This window comes from Diospyros lotus, chromosome 4 (genome assembly GCF_014633365.1).
Source record: "Diospyros lotus cultivar Yz01 chromosome 4, ASM1463336v1, whole genome shotgun sequence".
Taxonomy (NCBI): domain Eukaryota; kingdom Viridiplantae; phylum Streptophyta; class Magnoliopsida; order Ericales; family Ebenaceae; genus Diospyros; species Diospyros lotus.
Window position 1 is genome coordinate 40,425,686 of NC_068341.1, and position 24,783 is coordinate 40,450,468.

Below are 24,783 nucleotides of genomic sequence, written 5' to 3' on the forward strand. Positions count from 1 at the left end.
AGTGAATGTAAGGGTAAAAATGAGTTTTCAAAATAAGGTATTTTAGGTATATTAAAATATAGTTGTGAAGAGTAAAACTCTCGCTGTAAATAGAATTTCCCTATGTTAAATAGCTGGCTGGGCTCGGGTCTATCATTTGGCCCTTGTTTAATGAATTATTTACCGAACCAAGGGCTTAGCTCAATCCATGAACTCGTTGATGGAAACCCATGTAGGCGACAACGAGTGTTAGCATTGAAATCTCGTCGCCGACAATGGTTTTCTATCAATGAAAGTAAAGTCTTTTGCCTTTTTATTTTTTATTTTTTAAAATTTGTTATATATGTATTATATTTTTAGTTTATAAATATATTTTTTGAAAATATATATTTAAATTAAAATGTATTTTGTTGCTAAAAAATATTTTTTAATTAAAAATAATATTATGTCAAAGTGGCATAAGAGAGAAAATGGGAGAGTAATAGAGCCATTTAGCTCTAATTTATTTATTTATTTTTTTTGATAACACAATTTTCAAGTTTCGTCCGACTAATGTTGAGGACGGGCGGCCTTCCCCTCGGTTCATCCAATGGGTAAAGTTGAATGTGGTCACAGTCTATACGCACATAGAACATGACATTCTGTTTATATCTCCGTATGGGACAAATGCCACTACAAGAATTTAATCCCTAATATTTTCTATAAAATTTTATATACTTTACTGCTGAACCATGACTTTGGAGGCCATTTAGCTCTAATTTTTAATGGTAGGGGAGGTCACTACTATTTTGAAAAAGTGAGGGGGTAGTGTTGGCATGTAAACTAAATCTTAGGAGTGGTTCTTACAAATATATTTATATATATATATGGTTGCTACAACAAAATGATTTGAGTAAGTATTTGTGTCATGAGCTTCGTGCATGCTCGTGTTGTTAGGTGAGACCAACCTTTCTTTTTGAGCCATAAAATATAGAATAATACTATATATTTACATTATGGACAATCATCAGTCTTTGTGGCATATCCACTATCGTTGCCAACCCACTTTTCTTGAGATTTTATGATTTTATTTTCCCTTTTTTCCATTAGGTTTTATGTCTTATTTTGCTAGTTTTATAACAAAAATTAATTATTAAAATAAATCTAGATTGCCACATGGATATGCCACATAAATTAGAGATTGTCTACATTGTAAATATATAGCATCACTCTAAAATATACGACTATTTAAAATAAGACATTTAGAGATAGAAGTGCACTTAGATACAAATTAAATATTAAAAAACTCATATGGTTATCTATGTGATGTAGTTGTGATCCATGTTGACAGATTTTGGCCCCAAGAGGCCTAATATGGAACCAAATTCAGAACGAATATAGAATCCATATGGGGCCTAGAATCAACCCATTGGGATGAAGTCTAGGTAAAGCTAAAGAAATGACCAATTAAGAGATGATCCAATTTCAAAACCTTAGCGTTACATGACTTCAAACTTATAAATGCTTCAAGGTTCACTATCATTAAGCCATCTTTCTTTCTTTCCATTCTCTCCACTCATTCTCACTGTAGTCTCCTCCCTTGTCTTGCACGTTAAGCCCAAGGATTTGATCGTCAACTCAACCCTCACAACATTCTCCATAGATTCGGGCATTTGGTGGTGCAATTTTCAACATCATCATTAGTATGATTGACTCTCAACAGTACTAAGGAGTCACAATCCAAGACACTTGCATATCCAATATAATGCTCGATCAACTTGATATTTTATGATCTTAAAATATATGGGGCATGCATGCATGCATGATCAAATGGTTGAGATCAAAGCAAGCTATCTGCAGTTTGATCAAAATGGTTTCGGTCATTTTAAAATGTAAGACTCAAGACCCTAATGTCAATGTCAAGTTAACCAAAATGGTTACGGTCATTTTAATTTGTAAGACGCAAGACCCTAATGTCAATGTCAAGTTAGCTTCGACGGAAGGGAATTTGGAGAGATAAAAACAATTAATTTGTACCCATATATATATAAACCTAGTCACGATAATAGAAACAAAAAAGTCATCAAAGTGAAACAATGAGAAGAACTTCAATAACAAAAACTTATCCAAATCATCATTAAAATAATAATGTAATTATTAGAAAAGTAAAGTCTCATCATATTATGATGGAAGATGGGAGTGTGATCAATAACGCCCACTCACCACAACTTGAGTCTATGATAAAGTTTGAGGTTGAATATTTCAAGTCTTTCTAGCGTAAATGTGACTATATATATGTGTGTATATATGTCATTTAGAAAATGCTAAATTTATATTTATATTTTTTTATTTTTATATTTTTTTTTGTATGGTCATTTGAATTTTTTATTATTTCTATCACACCTCTGTAACTATATTTTTGAGTTAATTTAATTTATATAATTTGATATTTTTTTATGTTGCAAGTTAAATATTCCGTTATTTCGATTACATATCTGTATATGTATTTTCAAGTTAATTTAATTTCTATACTTTGACGTGTAAAAAAATAAGAGAGAGTTAAATTAACTCATCTTATTATTATTATTTTTTTTTACATATCAAAATATAAAGTTAAATTGATTTGAAAATAACACCAGAGTTCACTGGAAACTCTATTTATCATCTTTGTCAATTACCAAATTAAATAACAAATTCTCTCCCTCTCTCTAGCTACCACAACTTGGTACTCCAAATATTGATCTTTCTTCGAAGATTCCAAGTCTTTCCAGTCCAGTAGTTCATCGATATTAATTAAATGCATTCATTATCTTTATACAGTTGGATCTATAAATTAATACCCCACCAGGCACTTGAACTCGTCATCCACCAAGCCGCTACCCTTTTCTTTGACCAAATAGCTAAGAGTAATGTCATATTCCCAAACAATTAGTTCACTTTCCATACATCTTGTGGCCGCCATGGCTCTTCTTGTATTGGCCTCCTCTTCCTGTTCTACTGCTGCTTCTTTGTCCAATGATGAAGCAGCGACTCTATTGAGATGGAAAGCCAGCCTTCAAAACCAAAGCTAATCTCTGCTGCCATGGGACGTTGGAAGCAACCAGTCTTATTGTAATTGGGTTGGAATTGCTTGCGACAACACTAGCAGCATCGCCCACATTATCCTTAGCAACTTAGGCTTGACAGGTACACTTTTCAGTTTTAACTTCTCCTCCTTCCCCCATCTTATCCGATTTGAGCTTTATAACAACTCATTCTACGAGTCTATTCCTGCACAGATTGGTAATTTTTCAAGACTCTATTATATTGATTTTTTTTCAAATCATTTTATTGGAAAAGTTCCATCAAAATTAGGGCGCTTACGAAACCTACAATGTCTCTATCTTTATGAAAACAACCTTTCGAGATCAATTCCTCAAGAACTTGGGATGTTGACTTTGGTTTCAGATCTTCAGCTCTCAGAAAACAATCTCACAGGCCCAATTCCAACTTCAATTTGGAATTTAACAAACTTAGTCTGTTTAAGACTTCATGAGAACCATCTTTCAGGTTTAATCCCAACTTCGATTGGGAATTTAACCAACTTAACTCTTCTATACCTTTATAGTAACCAACTTTCCGGACCAATCCCTCATTCGTTAGGAAATTTGAATTCCCTTACCAAACTGGCCTTGTTTACTAATAAAAGAATAGCAAATCTTACACATTTAGAGAGATTCGTCATAAACGATAACAAGCTCACTGGTCGTCTACCTCAAAATCTATGCCTAGATGGATCACTCATAGGTCTTGGTGCAGCAAACAACAATTTAACAGGCAACATCCCCAAAAGCTTGCGAAACTGCAATAGCTTGTTTCGAGTTAGGCTCGAGAACAACCAACTAGAGGGTAATTTACAGGAGGAGTTTGGTGTACTACCAAGCTTGGATTACATGGATTTGAGTTATAATCGTTTCACAGGCAAGCTTTCTGAAAAATGGGGGCAGTCCAGGAATTTGACTAGACTGATGATCTCCAATAATCAACTCATTGGAAACATACCGCCTGACCTTGCTGCAGCAACTAAGTTATAGTTTCTTGACCTCTCTTCAAACCATTTTGTAGGGGAGATCCCTAAGAATTTGAGGGAATTGGACTTACTATTCCACCTTAATTTGAGTAATAACAAGCTTTCTGGCAACATCCTAGCAGAAATACTAGGTAGCCTATCTAGGCTACAAAATCTCGATCTAGCAGCAAACAACCTTACTGGTTCAATTCCAAGGGAGATAGTAGACTGTGAAAACTTAGAAAACTTGAATTTGGGTAAGAATTGAATTGCAGGTGGTATTCCTTTTGAGATAGAAAAATTACAATTTCTTCAAAGCCTTGATCTTGGAGACAACAATTTAATGGGTGAAATACCATCTCAGCTTGAGAAAATGCCAAGGTTGGAGAAATTGAATCTCTCCCACAACATGCTTTCTGGTTCCATCCCTTCCTCTTTTGGTGAGCAGCCAACAAGTTTGACATCTCTTGATATATCTTACAATAATTTGAAAGGTCCTCTACCAAACACCAAGGCTTTTGAAGCATATGGATCATACAGAGATAACGACGGTTTGTACGGCAATCAGACGGGCTTGATACCCTGCTCATCACTTAAAGACAGGAACAAGGTGGATAAATCTAGAACAAAAACCAAACTTGTTCTTCTTGTGGTAGTTCCTCTGGTAGGGACTCTATTTCTCTTACTTGTAGTTGTTGGGATCTTTCAATTTTTGAGCAAAAGAGTAGTATTGAAAGCAAAAAGTGAGATCCATGTTGCACATAATGAAAACTTATTTGAAATATGGAGCTATGATGGAAAAATAGCGTATGAAAACATCATAGAAGCAACAGAGGACTTTAATGAGAAACACTGCATTAGACGAGGAGGATGTGGCATTGTTTATAAAGCTAAGTTTTCAAGTGGTTTAGTTGTTGCTGTGAAGAAGATCCATCCTTCGCAAGATGGAAATTTGGTTGATTTAAAAAGCTTTAGGAGTGAGATTTGTGCACTAACAGAGGTACGACATCGTAACATCATAAAGCTTTATGATTTTTGTTCAGATTCACGTCGTTCATTTTTGGTTTATGAGTTCTTAGAAGGAGGTAGCTTGGAGAATAAGCTCAGGAATAAGGAAGAAGCGTTGAGGTTTGACTGGGGCAAACGAATGAATGCTATCAAAGGTGTAGCGAGTGGTTTGTGTTATATGCATCATGAATGTTCACACTCAATCATCCATAGAGACATATCAAGTAAGAATATTTTGTTTGATTCAAAATGTGCTGCTCACATATCTGATTTTGGCACTTCTAAACTCTTAAACCTCTACTCCTCTAATTGGACTTCATTTCCTGGGACCTTTGGATATGCAGCTCTAGGTATGACTTTTTTTTTTTTTTTCAAATCATAATGCATATTACTTAATTATATGTATATTTTGATTAAATTAAATTTTATTTATAATGTAAGTCTAGTATAAATGAAGATTTTCTTATCTACATTAAAAATTGAGTTGAAACAAACTTGAGGTAGGTACTTTTTGTCACCTTTCCTAATCTATTATTTGGATGTTTACTATTTAACAACACCTTGTTATATTTAGCTACCATGTTCTAAGTATCTTTGAAACTATAAGAATTTCTAGTTAACGTTTGTTTTTTTATCTCTTTCTAATCTTTACCTTTTGTTTTTTAATCTCATCTTATAGAACTTGCTTATACAATGGAAGTGAACACAAAATTGGATGTTTATAGTTTTGGGATTCTAACATTAGAGATGTTAATGGGAAAACACCCATGTGATCTTATCTCATCTCTTTCCTCTTTGTGTTCCTCGTCCGTCTCATCTTTGCCTTCCACTTTCCATGGCATATTATTGAAAGATGTACTAGACAATCGCCTCCCACCACCAGAGGATCAAATGGTTGAGGAAATTGTGGTTCCCACAAAGTTAGCACTTGCTTGCATTAACACCAATCCCCATCTTCGACCATCTATGAGGCAAGTTTATGTGGAGCTATCAAAACGAAGGCCATCTTTTGAGAGTTCATTGCACACAATTACTTTAGGTCAACTCATTGATATAAAATGTATTTAACTGCCCCATTTCCCTTTGTAGTTTGACCAAGTCTCTAGATAAATATGTCATCTCTTATGATTTGTGGTTAATTTTTCTTAGTTCAATAAAATAAAATTGCCCTTTCTCCACACAAAAAAAATTGTATGTATGTGTATATATATATATATATATATATATAAAGCTAGACTTCTTTTTGGTTTTCGCATTTTTTGTGGTTATTTTAGGGACTAATATTAGATGTTCACTATTTAAACACTAAATTAGTTGGACATGTTCTGTTAATTAAGTTTACAAATCCTTTTTTAAGTTTAGATCTTATTAAATTTAAAAATATATAAAAATGCCCGATTAGGTATTGCTCCAAATATAAAGATTTAATGTGGTTCGATAATATGCTTGCATCATGGTGCAAAAGAAGTAATAGATTAGAAAATAGAAACTCTTTCTCGCAACGCAAAAAAGAAAGGAAAAAGTTGAATGTCCCTTGTACGGGCCAAGCATGGTTTTGAGGAAGCACGTCCTGTGCTCGTGGATCCGACATGAGGATTTCTTTTTCTCTTTCCTTTTATTGTGTTTTGCTAGTTTGTTTTGTCTCAATGTGGGATGTTTGGTATTTTTGTGCTTGGGGTATGCCCTAGTATAAGCTATCAGCACTTTGCGGTGTGTTTAATTTAATTTTTACTTATAAAAAAAATACCCATTTTCAGAGTCTCAATGAGATTCTTGAATATGCCAACTCTAAAATTATACAAGTTATATCTCTAACATACTTGGGGTTGTATTTGTTGACCTCAAGGGTAAAATCTATTCATGTTTTTTATGAAAACAAAACATTTTTAAATTTTATTTTGAAAGAATATTTTGCATTTTCAATAAGGACCATTTGGTAGTCTCCCAAAAAATAAAATCGCTAAATTAAAGTATATAAATAGGTAACTAGTGCGTGCAACTAGTTGACTGAAATTGATGAGCATCTTAAGATTGAAATTAATGATATTACAAGTAGTCAACTAGTAATCATAATTAGTCGACTAGAGTAAAAAATGAAAATAGTAATAGTCACCTAGTTAATTAGGACTAATTGACTAAAGATTTATAGAAACTCATGCTAGTACAAAATAAACAGGAAGCCAACTAGTTGTTCACCGTTAGTCAACTAAAGTTTTGTCAACTAAATCTAAGTCTTTTCAGAGAAAATTAATTAGTTAACTAGTGACAATCTACTAGTTAACTGAAATGTAACCTCCAAAATTTATCTTTAAAAAGAAAGAACATAAACTTGCCAAAGTTGAACCTTTATAAAACTTTTATATTGTTTTGTTGATTGATCTTTCATCTTATATCAATAGAAGTATTTCAATTCAAAACATTATCCATTTGCAAGATAAATGAGCTACAGAGTTCTTACATTTACTTCTTTATATTTAGTCATCAAGGCTCTATATATAAATTGGATTTTATTTTATATTTACTCACTTGTGAGTGAGAAGATTCTCATTTTTGTGCCAGAGAATTGTTCTTGCCACATGAAGTGCTCTTGATATATAGGCAAGGGATACTATAGAGGTCTTTTAAAGATTTATCTTTAAAAGAGAGAGGGCATAAAGTTGCAAAAGTTAAACCTCTATGAAACTTTTATATTGTTTTATTGATTGATCTTTCATTGTTGATATACAACGAAAGAATTTCAATTCAAAACATTATCCATTTGCAAGGCCACACTAATACGCTTAAAGCTTGCACTTCTTACTTGGGTCATGTCCAACCTCATCATTTTATTATTTGTGCCACACTTAGCCCATCACCTAGGCCACTCTTGGAGTCTCTAACGGACCCAAAGACAAAACAATCCAACTTTGATTTGAATAACTAAATTTGATTAGGATTTTCTATTAGAATTAAGGGATAAGATCAATTACAATTTAAATTTGTTTCCTACAATCTAGCAATCGTATGAATCTCAATAAATTTAGAATAAACTCCTTCTAGTGAAACTTAAAAGATGGTCTTGGAGATGAGCCAAATTTCTTCTAACTAGTCTAAGATTACTCTTCCTAAATAACATGTAACAAGGAAATTTAATCTTAAATGAATAATTATCTCTAAACTAATATAAATAGAGAAGGATCTTCATTCTAAGATAAACATTCTCAATTTTAATTTATAATTACATTATTTTCTTTTACTATTGCTCCACATCTGACATAAATATTAGGGGGCATTTGATACAAGAAAAGTTTTTAGGATTCTAAAAATATTAGGTTGGGAATCTATATTTTCAATCTAACATTCTCATGTTTGGTACAAACTTTTTAAAAAAGAATACTGGGAAAATAACATTTTCGATATTTATTTTAATGAACTTTTTTTCACAAAAAGATTTTCATGAGATGTGAAAATATTGGATTTTCGCGAAAAGTTTTTAATAAATAAAAAAACTAAAACATCCTTTACTCTCTTGTAGCCTTTTTGCGATTATCTTCACCATAGCTTCCTTCTTATAAATATATATATATATATATATTCATACAAACATATATATTATGTGTATATATTTTAAAATGATGTTATATATCTATACTCTAGACAATCTCCGGTATATACACACACATGGCTACCTATGATGCATGTGATGCCGTTGTGATCCCATGTTGAATACATCATCCCAATGTTTTCTAGCGTTAAAGAACACACATACATATCTACACAATATAAGTCCAATTATTGCCACATGACCTACATAAATTTGTACGTAGATAATATTGCAACACATAAATTTTTTTATTAAAATAAAAAGAAAAAAATATATATAATCAAGACCTATATTAGATTGACCAATACAACCACCGTCCCCTCCTATGCAACAAACAAAATACACAATACACCCAAACCCCAAATAATTAAGGCAAGTGAAGACAACATAAAGCACAACAAGAGTCTCCTCAACATAAACATATCATTTAATGAATCCAAGTAGGTATGTTAAATGGCTAGCTAGGCTCAAGTGTCAAGACCCATTCTCGGATTTACCTGTTAGTATAGGAAGTCCGAGAGGAGATCCATTCAAAATAAATACAGATACAAAAATCACTCAAAATTTTTTAAATTTTTTTTTTTGAATTTGCTCACTAACAATAGGAGACAAAATAAATTATACAACATTTATTACATTCTCGTCTGAGGCTTACCATCCATACATTTTCAAAATAAAAGGATACTAAGAATTTAAATGCAAATGAAACACTTTACTCACGCCCTCAAAACTATAGTCATTAAGGGTGTTCAAAAAAATCGGTGCACCACAGAAACCGACTAAACTGAACCGAACCAAACCGAACTGATCGATTTTTTTTTTGGCGGTCGAAAACGGTTTGGATTCTGTCCAAATCGCGAGGTTTGCGGTTTGAATAGTTGGCGGTTAGATTTTAAACGGAACCGCCCAAGAAAATAATAAAAAAAATTATAAAAAAATTATTATTATAAAAATCTAATAATTGACAGCTCCATCCCATTTATTTTTTACACTATTTTATCTTTATTTTTTGCTCCTATTTATTTACATTTAATTGTCTTTATTTACCAATATTTGTGTATTTATTTACCAATATTTGTGTCTTTATTTACTATTTTTAAATATCTTTTTTAGTGATTTTAAGTAGCATTTCGAACCGCGATAAACCGCACCAAACCAGACCGCATTTGCGGTCTGGTTTGGTGCGGTTTGACCGAACCCAAACCAGACTGCGGTCTGGTTTGGTTGAAAAATCGAACTAGCGGTTTGGCGTGCTGAAAATGATTTAGACCGACTAAACCGCACCGCGAACACTCCTAATAGTCATGGATCTTGAGGCTGGGATATATTTGTACACATCTAATTGAGACTCGCCTCTAAATAACTATCTTTCCCTTTTCTAGAATAACAAAAGAAGTAAGGGTGAGCCACAACGCTCAGTAAATATATAACAAAGGGAAGTATCAATATAATGATGTATAAAGACATGAATAATTTAGAGACAAAGAAAAATCACTACCCCGGCCGACATCTAGACAACAATTGGGTTCATGCCTTCTACATTTGATAACATCTTCAAAAAAAATATAATTTCTTACATTTTATCAAAACACATTTTTCAAGATGAGCCATAAGACTCGCAAGTGTATAAAAACAACGAAAAATTGATATAACCAGACTTTCCCTGAACATCATGCATATCATGCCTTATATGGAAACACACGTCAGTCTCATATACATAATTGACACATAAATCCATGCCATATAGTTATATAACATGATACCTAGCCATACAAATAATTGCATAGATGCACACATAGGTTCCTTGGGGCCCACATAAAATGCTGACATTGATACCCAAGAACCAGTATATAAACCTACCATTTCAATATCCAAAGACTCCCGAGGTATACACTAGATCATTCCCCGGAGTCTCAAAGAACACCTGTGGCGTATAGACCAGATCATTCCCTACCGGACCCAAACAATTTCAGTATCCAAGGACTCATCGCCATGTAATGTAGCACATAAGGAATGCAATTGCTCTTATAGTATTAATGTAATGGAAAGGCCCCCATAAACTAAGCATCAGTCCATGCTATGCCCACTTAGGAACCCACACACACGAATGCTCTGATACATATGTTCGTCTAACATACAAAAGTCAGCACTCACAGGCCAACCGTGTCATTGTCAATGCTCACGCTCCTAGCACATACAAAGCATGACCTCCTAATGAATGCAACCCATGACCTAACATCATAATGCAAAGCAATATAGAAACACAATGCAATGCAGTGCAACCATAAGCACAGATATAACGAGTAATATTCACACACCCTTAATTTCTGCCCATTAAGGTTATTGGCTATTTCACACAATTCAACATTTAAATAGATTTCACCACATCAATTAAGTGCAAATATTTGATAATATTGATAACTGGGTCAAGGCGGAAGTATTTGATTCCAGAATTTAAGATTGAACGAATTTTAAGGAAGGAGAAAGCTACAAATCAAGTATACAATTCAAAGGAAGACCAAAGGTTTAATAGTTGACCAAATGGTTCAAATCTTATACCAAATCGAAGTTTATCGAGTTAGGGTCGCAAAAAAAAAAAAAAAATGGATCTTAATTTTGATATTAGGACAAAAAGTTATGATTTAAAGAGTACAAGGTGCACAGTTTGAAATGGAAAGTCGACTTTTGAAAAGTTGACTATTGAAATTGGAAAGTCGACTTTTGAGATTGGAAAATAGACTTCTACGTCAACTTAGCCAACCCAGCCGAAAGCTTAACATATAGAATCGACTTTTACATAAAACAATCGTTTCCTACCCTTACGAAGTTGACTTTGATAATCCCAGAAATGAGAAATACGAGCAACAACACACAAACCCCCCCCACGGATAATTTCCTAACCCCCCAAGTTGCCATTCCTTGAAGAAAATATGGGATGAACAAGCCTCACGAGATTAACAACAAGACCCGGCAAGAGATTTAGACAAGCCACAATATTTGAGGGAAAAATAAAGATAATCACACAAACAATGCAAAAATAATTTTTAACAAGAAGAATGTGAAGAGTATAGTCATATTTTGACATTCCAACCAAAAGAAGAGGAAACTTGCACAATATGAAAAGAGAGTATAAGAAGAACTTGCCTTGATCGTTGGTTGGTGCTCAAAGAGAAGAAGAAGAACCAGCTGCCACCTCCATTATTTGGGCTTCTAGCAAGAAGAAGAAGAAGAAAATTGAAGAAGAAGAAGAAGATGAAGAAGCTATCGGAAGAAGCAAGAAAAATGGAAAGAAAAGAAGAGATTGAAGGAGAAAAGCAAGGAAAACGAAAAAGACAAGGAATGAGAGGGGAATGACGTGCACGTCCATCCCACCTACTCCCATCAGCCCATTCTCCCTTCTCTTTCCACATTTACCCTTTGCTCACACACAACACAAATATCTCATGTCTATTTTAGACCTTTTGCCCCTTTCTTTCTTTTTCCATTTATTTCATTCAACCCACTTAAATATATGGGCTCAAGCCCAACTAAATAATCTCTCAATTATGCCCTATCTAAATTTAAGCCCCATTGGACTTTTTTTTGAACTTACATTTATATTTGCCTTTACACTATTGGTCCAACCCAATTCATTACAAAAGCATAAATATACCATCCCACACATGGACTTTTGCAAAAATTAATAGCCCAATTGAATTGGACTTAATTTTCCCCACACAAAACAATATTTTTAACCTTTAATAAATGAAAGCAAAAATTTCATGCCCACATCAGAATCCCAATAAACGTCTAGACCTATTAATGAGTCGTTACATCAAGTTCATCATTTGACCATTGTTTAATGATTTAGGCAAGTTTAACTCGTTAGTAGAGTAGGTCGATCTTGAGCCATCTTATTTACTAAACCAGGGCTCGGCCCAACCCATAAACACGTTGATGGGGTTTTAGTACTTGAAACCCATTTAAGTGACAACGAGTGTTAGCATTGAAATCCCATCGCTGACAATATGGTTTTTTATTAATGAAGGCAGTTGACAAAATGTCTTTTGCTTTTTTATTTTTTATTTTTTAAAATTGTTATATATATATATGTATTATATTTTTAGTTTATACATATATTTTAAAAAAATATATTTAAATTAAAATGTATTTTGTTACTAGAAAATATTTTTATAATTAAAAATAATACTGTGTAAGAATGGAGGTCACTCCTATTTTGAAGATGTGAGGGGTAGTGTTTGCAAGTAACCCCAACCCTACCTTAGGAGTGGTTATTACAATTTGAGTAGGTATTTGTGTCACGAGCTTGGTGCATGCTCTTGTGTTGTTAGGTGAGACCAACTTTTTTTTTTTTTCAGGCAATAAGTTATATGATTATTTAAAATAAGGCATTTAGATAGAAGTGTACTTAGATACAGATTTATATATCAAAAAACTTACATGGCCACCTATGATGGACGTGATGCGATTGTGATCCTATGTTGAAAGATTCTGGCCCAAACTAGGCCCAATATGGAATCAAATTCAAATCGAACATAGAATCCATATGGGGCCTAGAATCAACCCATTGGGATGAAGTCTAGGTAAAGCCAAAGAGATGACCAATTTAGAGATGATCCAATTTCAAAACCTTAGCGTTACATGACTTCAAACTTATAAATACTTCAAGGTTCACTATCATTAAGCTATCATTCTTTCTTTCCATTCTCTCGAGCTCTCATTCTCACTGTATTCTCTTCCCTTGTCTTGCAGGTTAAACCCAAGGATTTGATCATCAGCTCAACCCTCACAACATTCTCCATTGATTCGGGCATTTGGTGGTGCAATAATTTCAACATCATCATTAGTATAATTGACTCTCAACAGTACTAAGGAGTCACGATCCAAGACACTTGCATATCCAATGATCGATTGACTTGATATTTTATGATATTAAAATATATGGGGCATGCATACATGATCAAATGGTTGAGATCAAATCAAAGCAACTATTCGTATCCATAACTAACCACCAATAAGCACAAAGTATACAGTTGAATGGCGAATTCTCCTCACTGATTGGGGACGGCATGAACTTCCACGGCGGGTTACGATGCACCCACGACTTGTTACTCCAAATATTGATCTTTCTTTGAAGATTCCAAGTCTTTCCAGTCCAGTTGGTGGGCAATATTAAATGCAAACATTAGCTTTATACAGTTTGAATCTAGGGTTCACTGAAAATTGGCCCCATTTGCAGCTCAATTAGACCTATTAAATTAAGACTCTTATGTATCTTCTTTGTCGATTACCAAAGTAAAAAACTCTCTCGCTCCCTCTCTCGCGCTCTCTAGCTACCACAACTTGGTACTCCAAATATTGATCTTTCTTTGAATATTCCAAGTCTTTCAAATTATATAAGATGCTTTCAAGCTTAAAAAAGATGAAAAAATAGACCCTTGTTCTTTTCAAATGTGGATGTGCGGATGACTACAGGAATTGGCATGATTTAGGGATGGCCACTTAAGAAATAGACAAAAATGTGTTAGTTAATGGAGACCAACAAAAATTATAATTGTTTTTGTAGCTTTGTCTTCATTAGTATTTAATATCAAAAATTAAAAAACCAATTCAATAGAGCAGTTGTATATTGTAAGATTTAAAAGTGTTGTTGCCAGCGTGATTGTAACATAATTTCCTTTTTCCAATGCTAGTAGAATTTCCAAAACTAGTGGGGTGGCCAAGTCGAATATTTTTGAAAGTTGAGGGGTAATTTGGGAATTTCAAAAACATATAAATAGCATTTTTTTAAAATTTTAATGTGGTGACTTACATTTTCCATGCATGGGTTGAGCATTAATCCTCTGTTTGGTTAATTAAAAATGGAAATAAGATTGAAGTAATTGGTGTAGCTTTCAAAGCTATTGGTATAAAAATATATTATAATAATTTAAAATGGTCAAGTTGTTCATATGACATGGATATATATATATATATAATGGATTGATTAAGCTAATTCAACATTGCTTTCAAAATTACTTAATATAAAATTAACCTAAACCCTACGATCAGTCACATAATTTTAGAATTGAGTATTTTTAAGATTATTATAATTGTTTAGATCTACATCAGTTTTATTATTTGATTTGACATAGAAATTAACAAACTGACTGCAGGACTTTGATGAAAATAAAAGTTTTGTACTTACGATATTAAAATTTAAAGTAATAACTAATTTGTTATGGAATATAAAATTCAAAAATTATATAATTTATACAATAAATTAAAAATATATATTAATATAATAATTTCTTATGAAATAGAGCTTAAGTAGCACGGACACACCGGAAGAGGGGTCGTGTTCGTGTCCGTGCTATGTCAAGCACAAACATGGTGGCCAACATGAATTTGTGCATGTGCGACACTCTAAACAGGCATGTCAAACACTTATGGACGCAACGTGGGGTTATTTTAAATTTTTTTACAAAAAGTTTGGACAATTTTTAAAAATAGCGTGTATTTAATGTCATCGTGCAAATTTACTGATGAACTCTTTTGTAACTATTTTAATATTATTTATATAATTGTATGAAATTTGAATTTATGAATTGAATAATAATAACATAATATGTGTGTATATATTGTCATGTTCATGTGTCTTACTTTCTTTAATTTTTGTGTGTCATGTTGTGTTGGGCATCGGAAGGCTAATTGGGAGACCGGGTCCCTCCTTTCTCTTGCAAGCCAAGCTAGTTCTAGATAAAATTGAGCTTGAGAATAACTAGAAATGCCTCACCATTCAACTAAGCCAATCAATTATACTAGTAATAAAAACAATTTGAGTCTATGGCAAGATTTGAGGTTGAATATTTCTAAGTCCTTCAAGCATAAATGTGCTTATGTATGTGTATATATGTCATTTAGAAAATGTTAAATTTATATTTTTACTCTTTTACTTTTATATTTTTTGTTGTGGTCATTTAAATTTTTTATTATTTTTATTACACTCGTAGTTATATTTTCGAGTCAATTTAACCCACATACTTTGACATATTTTTCATATGACAACTGAAACATTTCATTATTTCGATTACATAATTTTACTTGCATTTTTAAGTCAATTTAATCTCTATACTTTGATATGTACAAAAATAAGGAGAGGTTAAATTAACTCACCTTACTTTACTTTTTTCTTTTTACACATCAAAGTATAAGGGTTAAATTAACTAAAAAATACAGGTACATTGGTGTAATCGAAACAACGAGAAGCTCCAATTGCTACACAAAAAAACGTCAAAGTACATGGAGTCTATTATTGTATTGGTCTCCTCTACTTCTTCTACTCGTCCTTTTTCTATGGTATGAAACAAGGAGTCTAGATATATTACAATAATTTATATCCCGTAGATTAATAATGACAATTTGAATCCATATTTTATTAGAATTGTTAGTCATTGTAATGTCCTATATGTTACACATATAATATTATAAAAATAACATAAATAACAACTCAAAGAAGAATAGTCATCAAAGTGGAAAAAGTCATAAAACATTATTACCAATTACCAAATTCTTTCCCTGAAGTGAAGGAGAACATTATTACCAACTACCAAAGACCCTATATAACAAATTGTGAGTCAGTCAAGTCTATAGAGATGGATGTAACACCAAATTCTTGCCCATTTGAAGCTGGAAATTTGCACCATTCGCAGCTCAAAGACGTATTAAATTAAAACTCAATTTATCTTCTTTGTCAATTACCAAAATAACAAATTCTCTCCCTCTCTCCAAATATTGATCTTTTTTTGAAGATTCCAAGTCTTTCCAATCCAGTTGGTGGGCAGTTCAAGTGCATGGTTAGAGAAATGTCATATTCCCAAGCAATTAGTTCACTTTCCATGCATCTTGCGGCGGCCATGGCTCTTCTTGTATTGGCCTCCTCTTCCTGTTCTACTGTTGCTTCTCCGTCCAAAGATGAACCAGCGGCTCTGTTGAGATGGAAAGCCAGCCTTCAAAACCAAAGCCAATCTCTGCTGCCATCATGGGACGTTGGAAGCAACCATTCTTATTGTAATTGGACTGGAATTGCTTGCGACAACACTAGCAGCATCACCCACATTATCCTTAACAGCGTAGGCTTGATAGGTACACTTTTAAGTTTTAGCTTCTCCTCCTTCCCCCATCTTATCCGATTTGAGCTTTATAACAACTCATTCCACGGGTCTATTCCTGCACAGATTGGTAATCTTTCGAGACTCTACTATATTGACTTTTCCTCAAATCATTTTATTGGAAAAGTTCCATCACAATTAGGGAGCTTACGAAACCTACAATGTCTCTATCTCGGTAAAAACAACTTTTCAGGATCAATTCCTCAAGAACTTGGGATGCTGACTTTGGTTTGGGATCTTCAGCTCTCAGAAAACAATCTCACAGGTCCAATTCCGACTTCAATTTGGAATTTAACAAACCTAGTCGGTTTAAAACTTCATTATAATCATCTTTCAAGTTCAATCCCAACTTCGATTGGGAATTTAACCAACTTAACAATTCTATACCTTTTCAGCAACCAACTTTCGGGACCAATCCCTCATTCGTTAGGAAATTTGAATTCCCTTACTGAACTGATCTTGTCTTTTAATAAACTTAGTGGCCCTATTCCTTCAGAATTAGCAAATCTTACACATATACAGAGATTCTTCATAAACAATAACAAGCTCACTGGTTGTCTACCTCAAAATCTATGCCTAGATGGATCACTCACAAGTCTTGGTGCATCAAACAACAATTTAACAGGCAATATCCCCAAAAGCTTGCGAAACTGCAATAGCTTGTTTCGAGTTAGGCTTGAGAACAACCAACTAGAGGGTAATTTACAGGAGGAGTTTGGTGTACTACCAAGCTTGGAATACATGGATTTGAGTAATAATCGTTTCAGAGGAAAGCTTTCTGAAAAATGGGGGCAGTCCAAGAATTTGACTAAGCTAGTGATCTCCAATAATCAGCTCAGTGGAAATATACCGCCTGACTTTGCTGCGGCAACTAAGTTACAATTTCTTGACCTCTCTTCAAACCATCTAGTAGGGGAGATCCCAAAGAATTTGAGGGAATTGGGCTTACTATTCCACCTTGATTTGAGTAATAACAAGCTTTCGGGCAACGTCCCAGCAGAAATATTTGGTAGCCAATGTAGCTTACGAAACCTTGATCTAGCAGCAAACAACCTTACTGGTTCAATTCCAAGGGAGATAGCAAACTGTGAAAACTTAGAAAACTTGAATTTGGGTGAGAATCGAATTGCGGGTGGTATTCCTTTTGAGATAGAAAAATTACAATTTCTTCAGAGCCTTGATCTTGGAGACAACAATTTAATGGGTGAAATACCATCTCAGCTTGGGAAAATGCCAATGTTGGAGAAATTGAATCTCTCCCACAACATGCTTTCTGGTTCCATCCCTTCCTCTTTTGGTGATCAGCCAACAAGTTTGACGTCTATTGATATATCTTACAATAACATGAAAGGTCCTCTACCAAACACCAAGGCTTTTGAAGATGTTCCATATGAAGAATACAGAGGTAATGACGATTTGTGTGGCAATCAGACGGGCTTGATACCCTGCTCATCACCTAAAGTGAGGACAAGAACCAAACTTGTTCTTCTTGTGGTAGTTCCTCTGGTAGGGACTCTATTTCTTTTACTTGAAGTTGTCGGGCTCTTTCAATTTTTTAGCAAAAGAGTAGTATTAAAAATAGAAAGTGAGATCCAAGTTGTACATAATAAAAAATTATTTGAAGTATGGAGCTATGATGGGAAAATAGTGTACCAAAACATCATAGAAGCAACAGAGGGCTTCATTGCGAAATATTGCATCGGACAAGGAGGATATGGCACTGTTTATAAAGCTAAGCTTTCAAGTGGTTTAGTTGTTGCTGTGAAGAAGACACATCCTTCCCAAGATGGCAATTTGGTTGATTTAAAAAGCTTTAGGAGTGAGATTTGTGCACTAACTGAGGCACGACATCGTAACATCATAAAGCTTTATGGTTTTTGTTCAGATTCACGTCATTCATTTTTGGTTTATGAGTTCTTAGAAGGAGATAGCTTGAAGAATAAGCTCAGGAATAAGGAAGAAGCATTGAAGTTTGACTGGGGCAAACGAATGGATGCTATCAAAGGTGTAGCAAGTGGTTTGTGTTATATGCATCATGAATGTTCAAACTCAATCATTCATAGAGACATATCAAGTAAGAATATTTTATTTGATTCAGAATGTGTTGCTCACATAGCTGATTTTGGCACTGCTAGACTTTTAAACCTCCACTCCTCCAATCGGACTTCACTTGCTGGGACCTTTGGATATACAGCTCCAGGTATGACTATTATTTTTTTTCCAATCATAATGCATACTACTGAATTATATGTATATTTTGATTAAATTAAATGTTATTTATAGTATAAGTTGGGTATAATTGAGAATTTTCTTCTCTACATTGAAGATTGAGTTGAAACAAATTTGAGGTAGGCACTTTTTGTCACCTTTCCTAATCTATTATTTGGATGTTTACTATCTAACAACACCTTGTTATATTTAGCTACCATGTTCTAAGTATATTTGAACTATAAAGATTACTATTTAACATTTGTTCTTCTATCTCTCTCTAATCTTTACCTTTTGTTTTTTAACTTCGTTTTGTAGAACTTGCTTATACAATGGAAGTGAATGCAAAGTTGGATGTTTATAGTTTTGGGATTTTAACATTTGAGGTGTTAATGGGAAAACATCCATGTGATCTTATCTCATCTATTTCCTCTTCGTGCTCCTCATCATTGCCTTCCACTTTCCATGGCATATTATTGAAAGACATACTAGACAATCGCCTCCCACCGCCAGAGAGTCAAATGGTAAAGGAAATTATGATTACCACAAAGTTAGCACTTGCTTGCGTTAACACCGATCCCTATCTCCGACCATCTATGAGGCAAGTTTATGTGGAGCTATCAAAACAGAGGTCATTTTTTGAGAGTTCATTCCACACAATTACTTTTGGTCAACTCCTTGATATCAACTGTGTTTAGCTATCTATGTTTCTTTTTAAGGTTTTGATATAATCTTTAGATATATTTGTCATTTCTTATGGTTTTTACTTGAATTTATTTTTCTTATAGTTTAATAGCTTATCTAGAAAAAAGTTAAAGAAACTAGACTTCTTTTTTCCTTGTGTAATCTTTTTTTGGGGTTAATTATGGGACTAAATATTAGATATTCACTATTTAAACATGAAAATGGTTGGATATGATTATTTATATATTGCTCCAATACCACTTATTAGGCTGTGAAGACTCTCTTTTAGATATCCCACTATCAAAGGATTCTAAGAGAAAATCTCAAAAAGATTAATATACATAAACACTCAAGTAAATAAATTATCCTTTTTTTTTTTACAATACAAATGCAAAATAAATATTAAAATCATAAGTTTATTTAATACAAATATTAAGGGCTTATTTATTTACAATTCTCAAAAGGTTCAATTATAACATAACAGATTGTAACAATCTTGCCTTTACACTCGAAATACTTTCAATTTTTTTTTTCGATCGGGATTGCTCCATAAACAAGACTACCCCACCATAATCAAACTCCATTGGGCTCACCCTCAACCTTTGCTTTCCTCTAAAATAATGTTAAAGCAAGTAGGAGTCACAAGGCTCAGCAAAGTATAATTTAAAAGGAACGTGAAGCAATAGGAAACAAAGCATTACAGAATAACTTAACCCATTATGTTCACCCATGCCATGCTTTATCCAATCATATAACCTTATGCATATGTACAGATGCACACATACGATTTTTGGGGCCTACATAAGACATTCCAGCACACAAGGCCCTAAAATACGAGTAAAAATATATATCTGTAAACAAATTATTAAATTGTGGCCCGAAATCTTTCATCGTGTCAGGCTTATGCTTACCAAGCTTATGGCATAAAAAACCATTAACTGTGAGCCAAACCTCCCTTGCGTCAGGCTTTCGCTTACTGAGCATAAGGGTACCCCGCAAACATAGTCCGTTGTGCAAAATAATAGATACGCAAAGTAATTATTATACACACGTATCAACTCGTAAATATATATATAAATTCGTGCATGATCACATGTCCCCAAATATTCCACGCATATGATCTTATATGACCAAATGATATACACACCACCACACCCATGTTTGTACATTAACAACATGCATATAGCCCCAACGATGGTTAACTATAATATTAAATCAACAAATGCATGTGTAACGACTGCAAATAAATTTTCATACCAAATAAATTTTTTCTTTTATTCCTACATAATATTCTGACACCAATCTCTTTTCACAACAGTGGAAGTGCAAATAATCGTTAATACATATCTCACGGTGGCACTATAATAAAACATATTGATAACCATAATAAAGATGAAACAACATCCCTATCTTCAACACACCCTTAGGATCTTTTCGGTTGGGAGAGCCCAGTACATGTCGATATGGGCAAGGATCTGATACCACTAAACTTGATCTTGAACTTTCATTTCCTTAATCTGGAATGATGCAAGCAAATATGAGACATAAGGCCTAATAAATATAATCGAAATAAAAAGAGGCATGAGACTTATAGGTGACAAGAAATAATAAGGATCATGAATAACATTTTTGCCACTCATACCATAGCTCTTTACCACTCTTCATGATAACATGATGTAAAAATGCAATCATGTTTATATGCAATCTTTTTAAAACTATAATCATTGGACCGAAGTCCAAAACTCTGGGACCAAAGTCCATATCATAAACTTGAGACCGAAGTCCATCTCAAAGTCAAAGCTTTTTCTACAGATATATCTTGCGGACTCGTTTGCTGCGCATATCAAGTATCATATTCTTTTCAAAAAACCATGTCAAGAGTACACATATGCATAATGGCTCCCAATTCCCCATGCATTATGTCACAAATAAAATTATAACCACACATAATATACATGAGACTCGTACAAGGATCACAAAACATAGAGTAAGATGATAAACTCGTAACTAATCCATTTACAAAAATGTTACAATATCTTGCATAAATCTGACCTAGCCAACAATCATCATTTCCAAGGAAGCAGAGCGATACAAAGTCTCGTGACGAACGTAATCAACAATTTCAAATAATCATTTACTTAACTTATTTCATCAACAATAAACCCATCAATAACACATAAATCATAGAATAGTTGCCATGCGAATTTATATTATTAATATGTGGAATCGAGTCACGATAAGGGAATGTATAAAATATGAGAAATCACGAAGACTTGTGTAGAGACTAAAGAACATAAGAAGAGAATTAGGAACTTGCTTTCAAACGACCATTTCTTGTTTTTCCCACACTCTCACTGGATATTTTGAACACTAAATATCTTCAAAATTCCTTCATTTCTCTCCTAATCTCCTTGCTGCCGCCCAGCCTTCTTCTTCTCATTTCTTCTCCTACTTCCCCTCAATTTTCCTTTACTATTTGTAGTATCCCTGAACCTACAGATTGCACCTCAAGTTCACTGTTTCATGCCCATTGAATTGCTTTGTAATAATTTTTCATGTGCAATCCCACCAAATGCTTGGGCACCAAGTATATATATATATATATATATATTATATAATACTTCCTATGTTTCCAATGTGCTCTCACGTTTTCACTTATAAACTTTGGTCATATATATATATATTATATTATGTAGAAATCTTGGGCACCATTCCATACATATACATATTATATTTGCAGCCCGTTTTGATTTTGCTTCCTCTGCCACACATAGTCATAGTATAACATATAATATCCCTACATTCTTGGAGCAATCTACGCACACTGTACACACGCACATAAATATATCTATTATATTATATTTTAATAAGTAAAATTATACATTAAGCCCCCAATTAACTTCATAATTCTATTTTAAACTTTTTACAATTGCAATTATACCTTCAAATATAAATTTTATTTAGATTAAATTATCAAAAACTCAAAATTAATAATCTAAGGTTACTCGATAAGGTCAATTTCGTTCTTACGCACTCACAGGATCTTTGTTTCATCTCGAAACCACCATATGGTTGATCGTTATGAAAAATCAAAGTCTTTCAGGATTTCGTTGATTTTCCAGAAGTTTCCTACGATAATTCGATTTTTCTATCTCAATCATAGCGGTCTTTTAGTTGTACCAAAAAGTGTTTCTATTTCAATTTCTTTCAATATCATAAATCATGCCTCAAAATATTCGTTAATACCATATCATTTTCCTTAAACATCTAAGCTCCAAGGCATTCCTTGCAGTCGATTCGGTATTAATTATTGTAAAAAATTATATAATCCCAATTTATCTAAAAATTGCACATATAACCCAAAATAAATTACACTTGAACCCTTTAAAAAATTTAGAATATTACAGCATGTATGATTAATTGATAAACATGCAAAATGCAACTATATCTACTTTAAATGTGAGGACCCAACATGAGAAATGCATCATTCCTTCAAAAATATAGAGTAAATCAAACTTTAAATGTGAGGACCTAACATGAGAAATGCATCATTCCTTCAAAAATATAGAGTAAATCAAACGTTATTTAAGCTTTTAGATAGAATTCGTTAAGTATTTCAGGAAGAAAAAAAATTTAAAAATAATAATTAACTTTTTAAAATAAAAAAAAAGTTTAGAAATTTGCATATAAAAGAACAATGATATAAGAACTTTCATTCAAAAGAAAAGACAAATATAGAACTTGTCTCTGAAAAAAAAATAAGAAAAAAAAAAGAAATTGCCTTACACATTTTTTTTTTATTACTATTTGAATGGAACTTTTAAAATGTTGAAAGTGAATTTAAAATTATGAAAATAAGAAGAGAAAGAGCAAGGCCTTATAAAGGCGCAGGGGAGGACGAGTTGCCGGCTCCTTCTTTTTTTATTAAATTATATTTTCTTGTCTTTTTTTTAAATAATATATAATATATATAATATAATAAATTCCCCCCCCCCCCCCTCAATCAATTTCTTGCCAGCCGCCTTTATTCCGTCTCAACTTCTCTTTCCTTTTCTTTTTTTAATAATAATATATAATAATTTATTATAATATAATATTATATTATATATATAGATATATTTATATATATAGATGGGGCAGCTTCACGTGAAGCTTCTCCTCCGCCAATCTTTCTTTATTTTAATTATTTTCATTTTTTATAATATATATAATATAATATATTATTATAATATATTATTATATAATCATCACATGGGAAGTTGTACCTCCCCTGAGTTGCCATTCTATTATTTCTCATTTTCTTTTTCTTTAATAATTTTTTTATTTTATTAATTTGTTAAATATAATATATTATTACACACATGATATTATATAAAAATTAATCACACTATAAGAATAATTATCATAATTAATATTTCACTAAAATATTATTAATTTTTTAATAATATATATTTTATCAATACTTTCACACTTAATAGTATTTTATTTTTCACTAATTCTTAATAAAAAAAATAGTCATTTTATCCAAAAATGACGAAATAGTTGCTTTAACAATCAAAACACTATAAAATGTCAGCAATTTTAATTATGCATCAAAAATATATTATTAGGGTTTAAAGAACCTAAATTTTCAAATTCTTCATTATTTACACTCTAGTTCCTAAATTTTCATAAAATTACAAAATGTGCTCGAAAACCAATTTTTATAAAATTTCACACATAGTCATGGTTGATCATAGTCATGCATATTCCACTTTCAAATATTAAATATAATGACTCAAATTTATTGATTAATAAAAATGTATAATACATGCAAAAATATTAACAGAATGACCCAAATCTCGTTAACGGGTCGTTAATAGGTAATAAATCAAATATGAAAACAACAATCTACACAAAGATTAATACAAATGATGCAAAACTAAAGTATACAATTGGACCAAATATGCCAATAAATCTATATGAATGAACAAAACAACAAATCTTATTGATGTAAATATTTTACAGTACTGGTAGATCAACTCTCATTAAAAATATATTTATTGAGTTCGTTGAATGCTTGGTTGCTTTGATCACTTTGAGAGATTTGTATTTGAGAGTTGTTTGATGCTTGAGAGTTAATAACCTTTAATGTGCAATATTCA

At 32.7% G+C, this 24,783-nt stretch overlaps 3 protein-coding genes across 3 annotated transcripts; all 3 read left to right on the plus strand.

The window, feature by feature from the left end:
• The first annotated feature begins 3,386 nt into the window (after positions 1-3,386).
• Positions 3,387-6,082, plus strand: LOC127799843 (MDIS1-interacting receptor like kinase 2-like). Its single transcript, XM_052334059.1, has 4 exons — positions 3,387-3,918; positions 4,063-4,158; positions 4,282-5,364; positions 5,694-6,082. The coding sequence occupies exons 1-4, from the start codon at positions 3,387-3,389 to the stop codon at positions 6,080-6,082; spliced, it is 2,100 nt and encodes a 699-aa protein (XP_052190019.1).
• A 10,359-nt stretch (positions 6,083-16,441) lies between these two features.
• On the plus strand, positions 16,442-17,146 carry LOC127799844 (probable leucine-rich repeat receptor-like protein kinase At1g35710; the record flags this gene model as incomplete). The annotated part of the gene is made up of 1 exon (XM_052334060.1): positions 16,442-17,146. A coding segment is annotated over exon 1 (705 nt), but the record flags the coding sequence as incomplete, so codon positions are not given.
• Positions 17,147-17,240: 94 nt separating this feature from the next.
• LOC127799845 (MDIS1-interacting receptor like kinase 2-like) lies at positions 17,241-19,653 on the plus strand. Its single transcript, XM_052334061.1, has 2 exons — positions 17,241-18,947; positions 19,274-19,653. The coding sequence occupies exons 1-2, from the start codon at positions 17,489-17,491 to the stop codon at positions 19,651-19,653; spliced, it is 1,839 nt and encodes a 612-aa protein (XP_052190021.1). The 5' UTR covers positions 17,241-17,488.
• Positions 19,654-24,783: the final 5,130 nt, after the last annotated feature.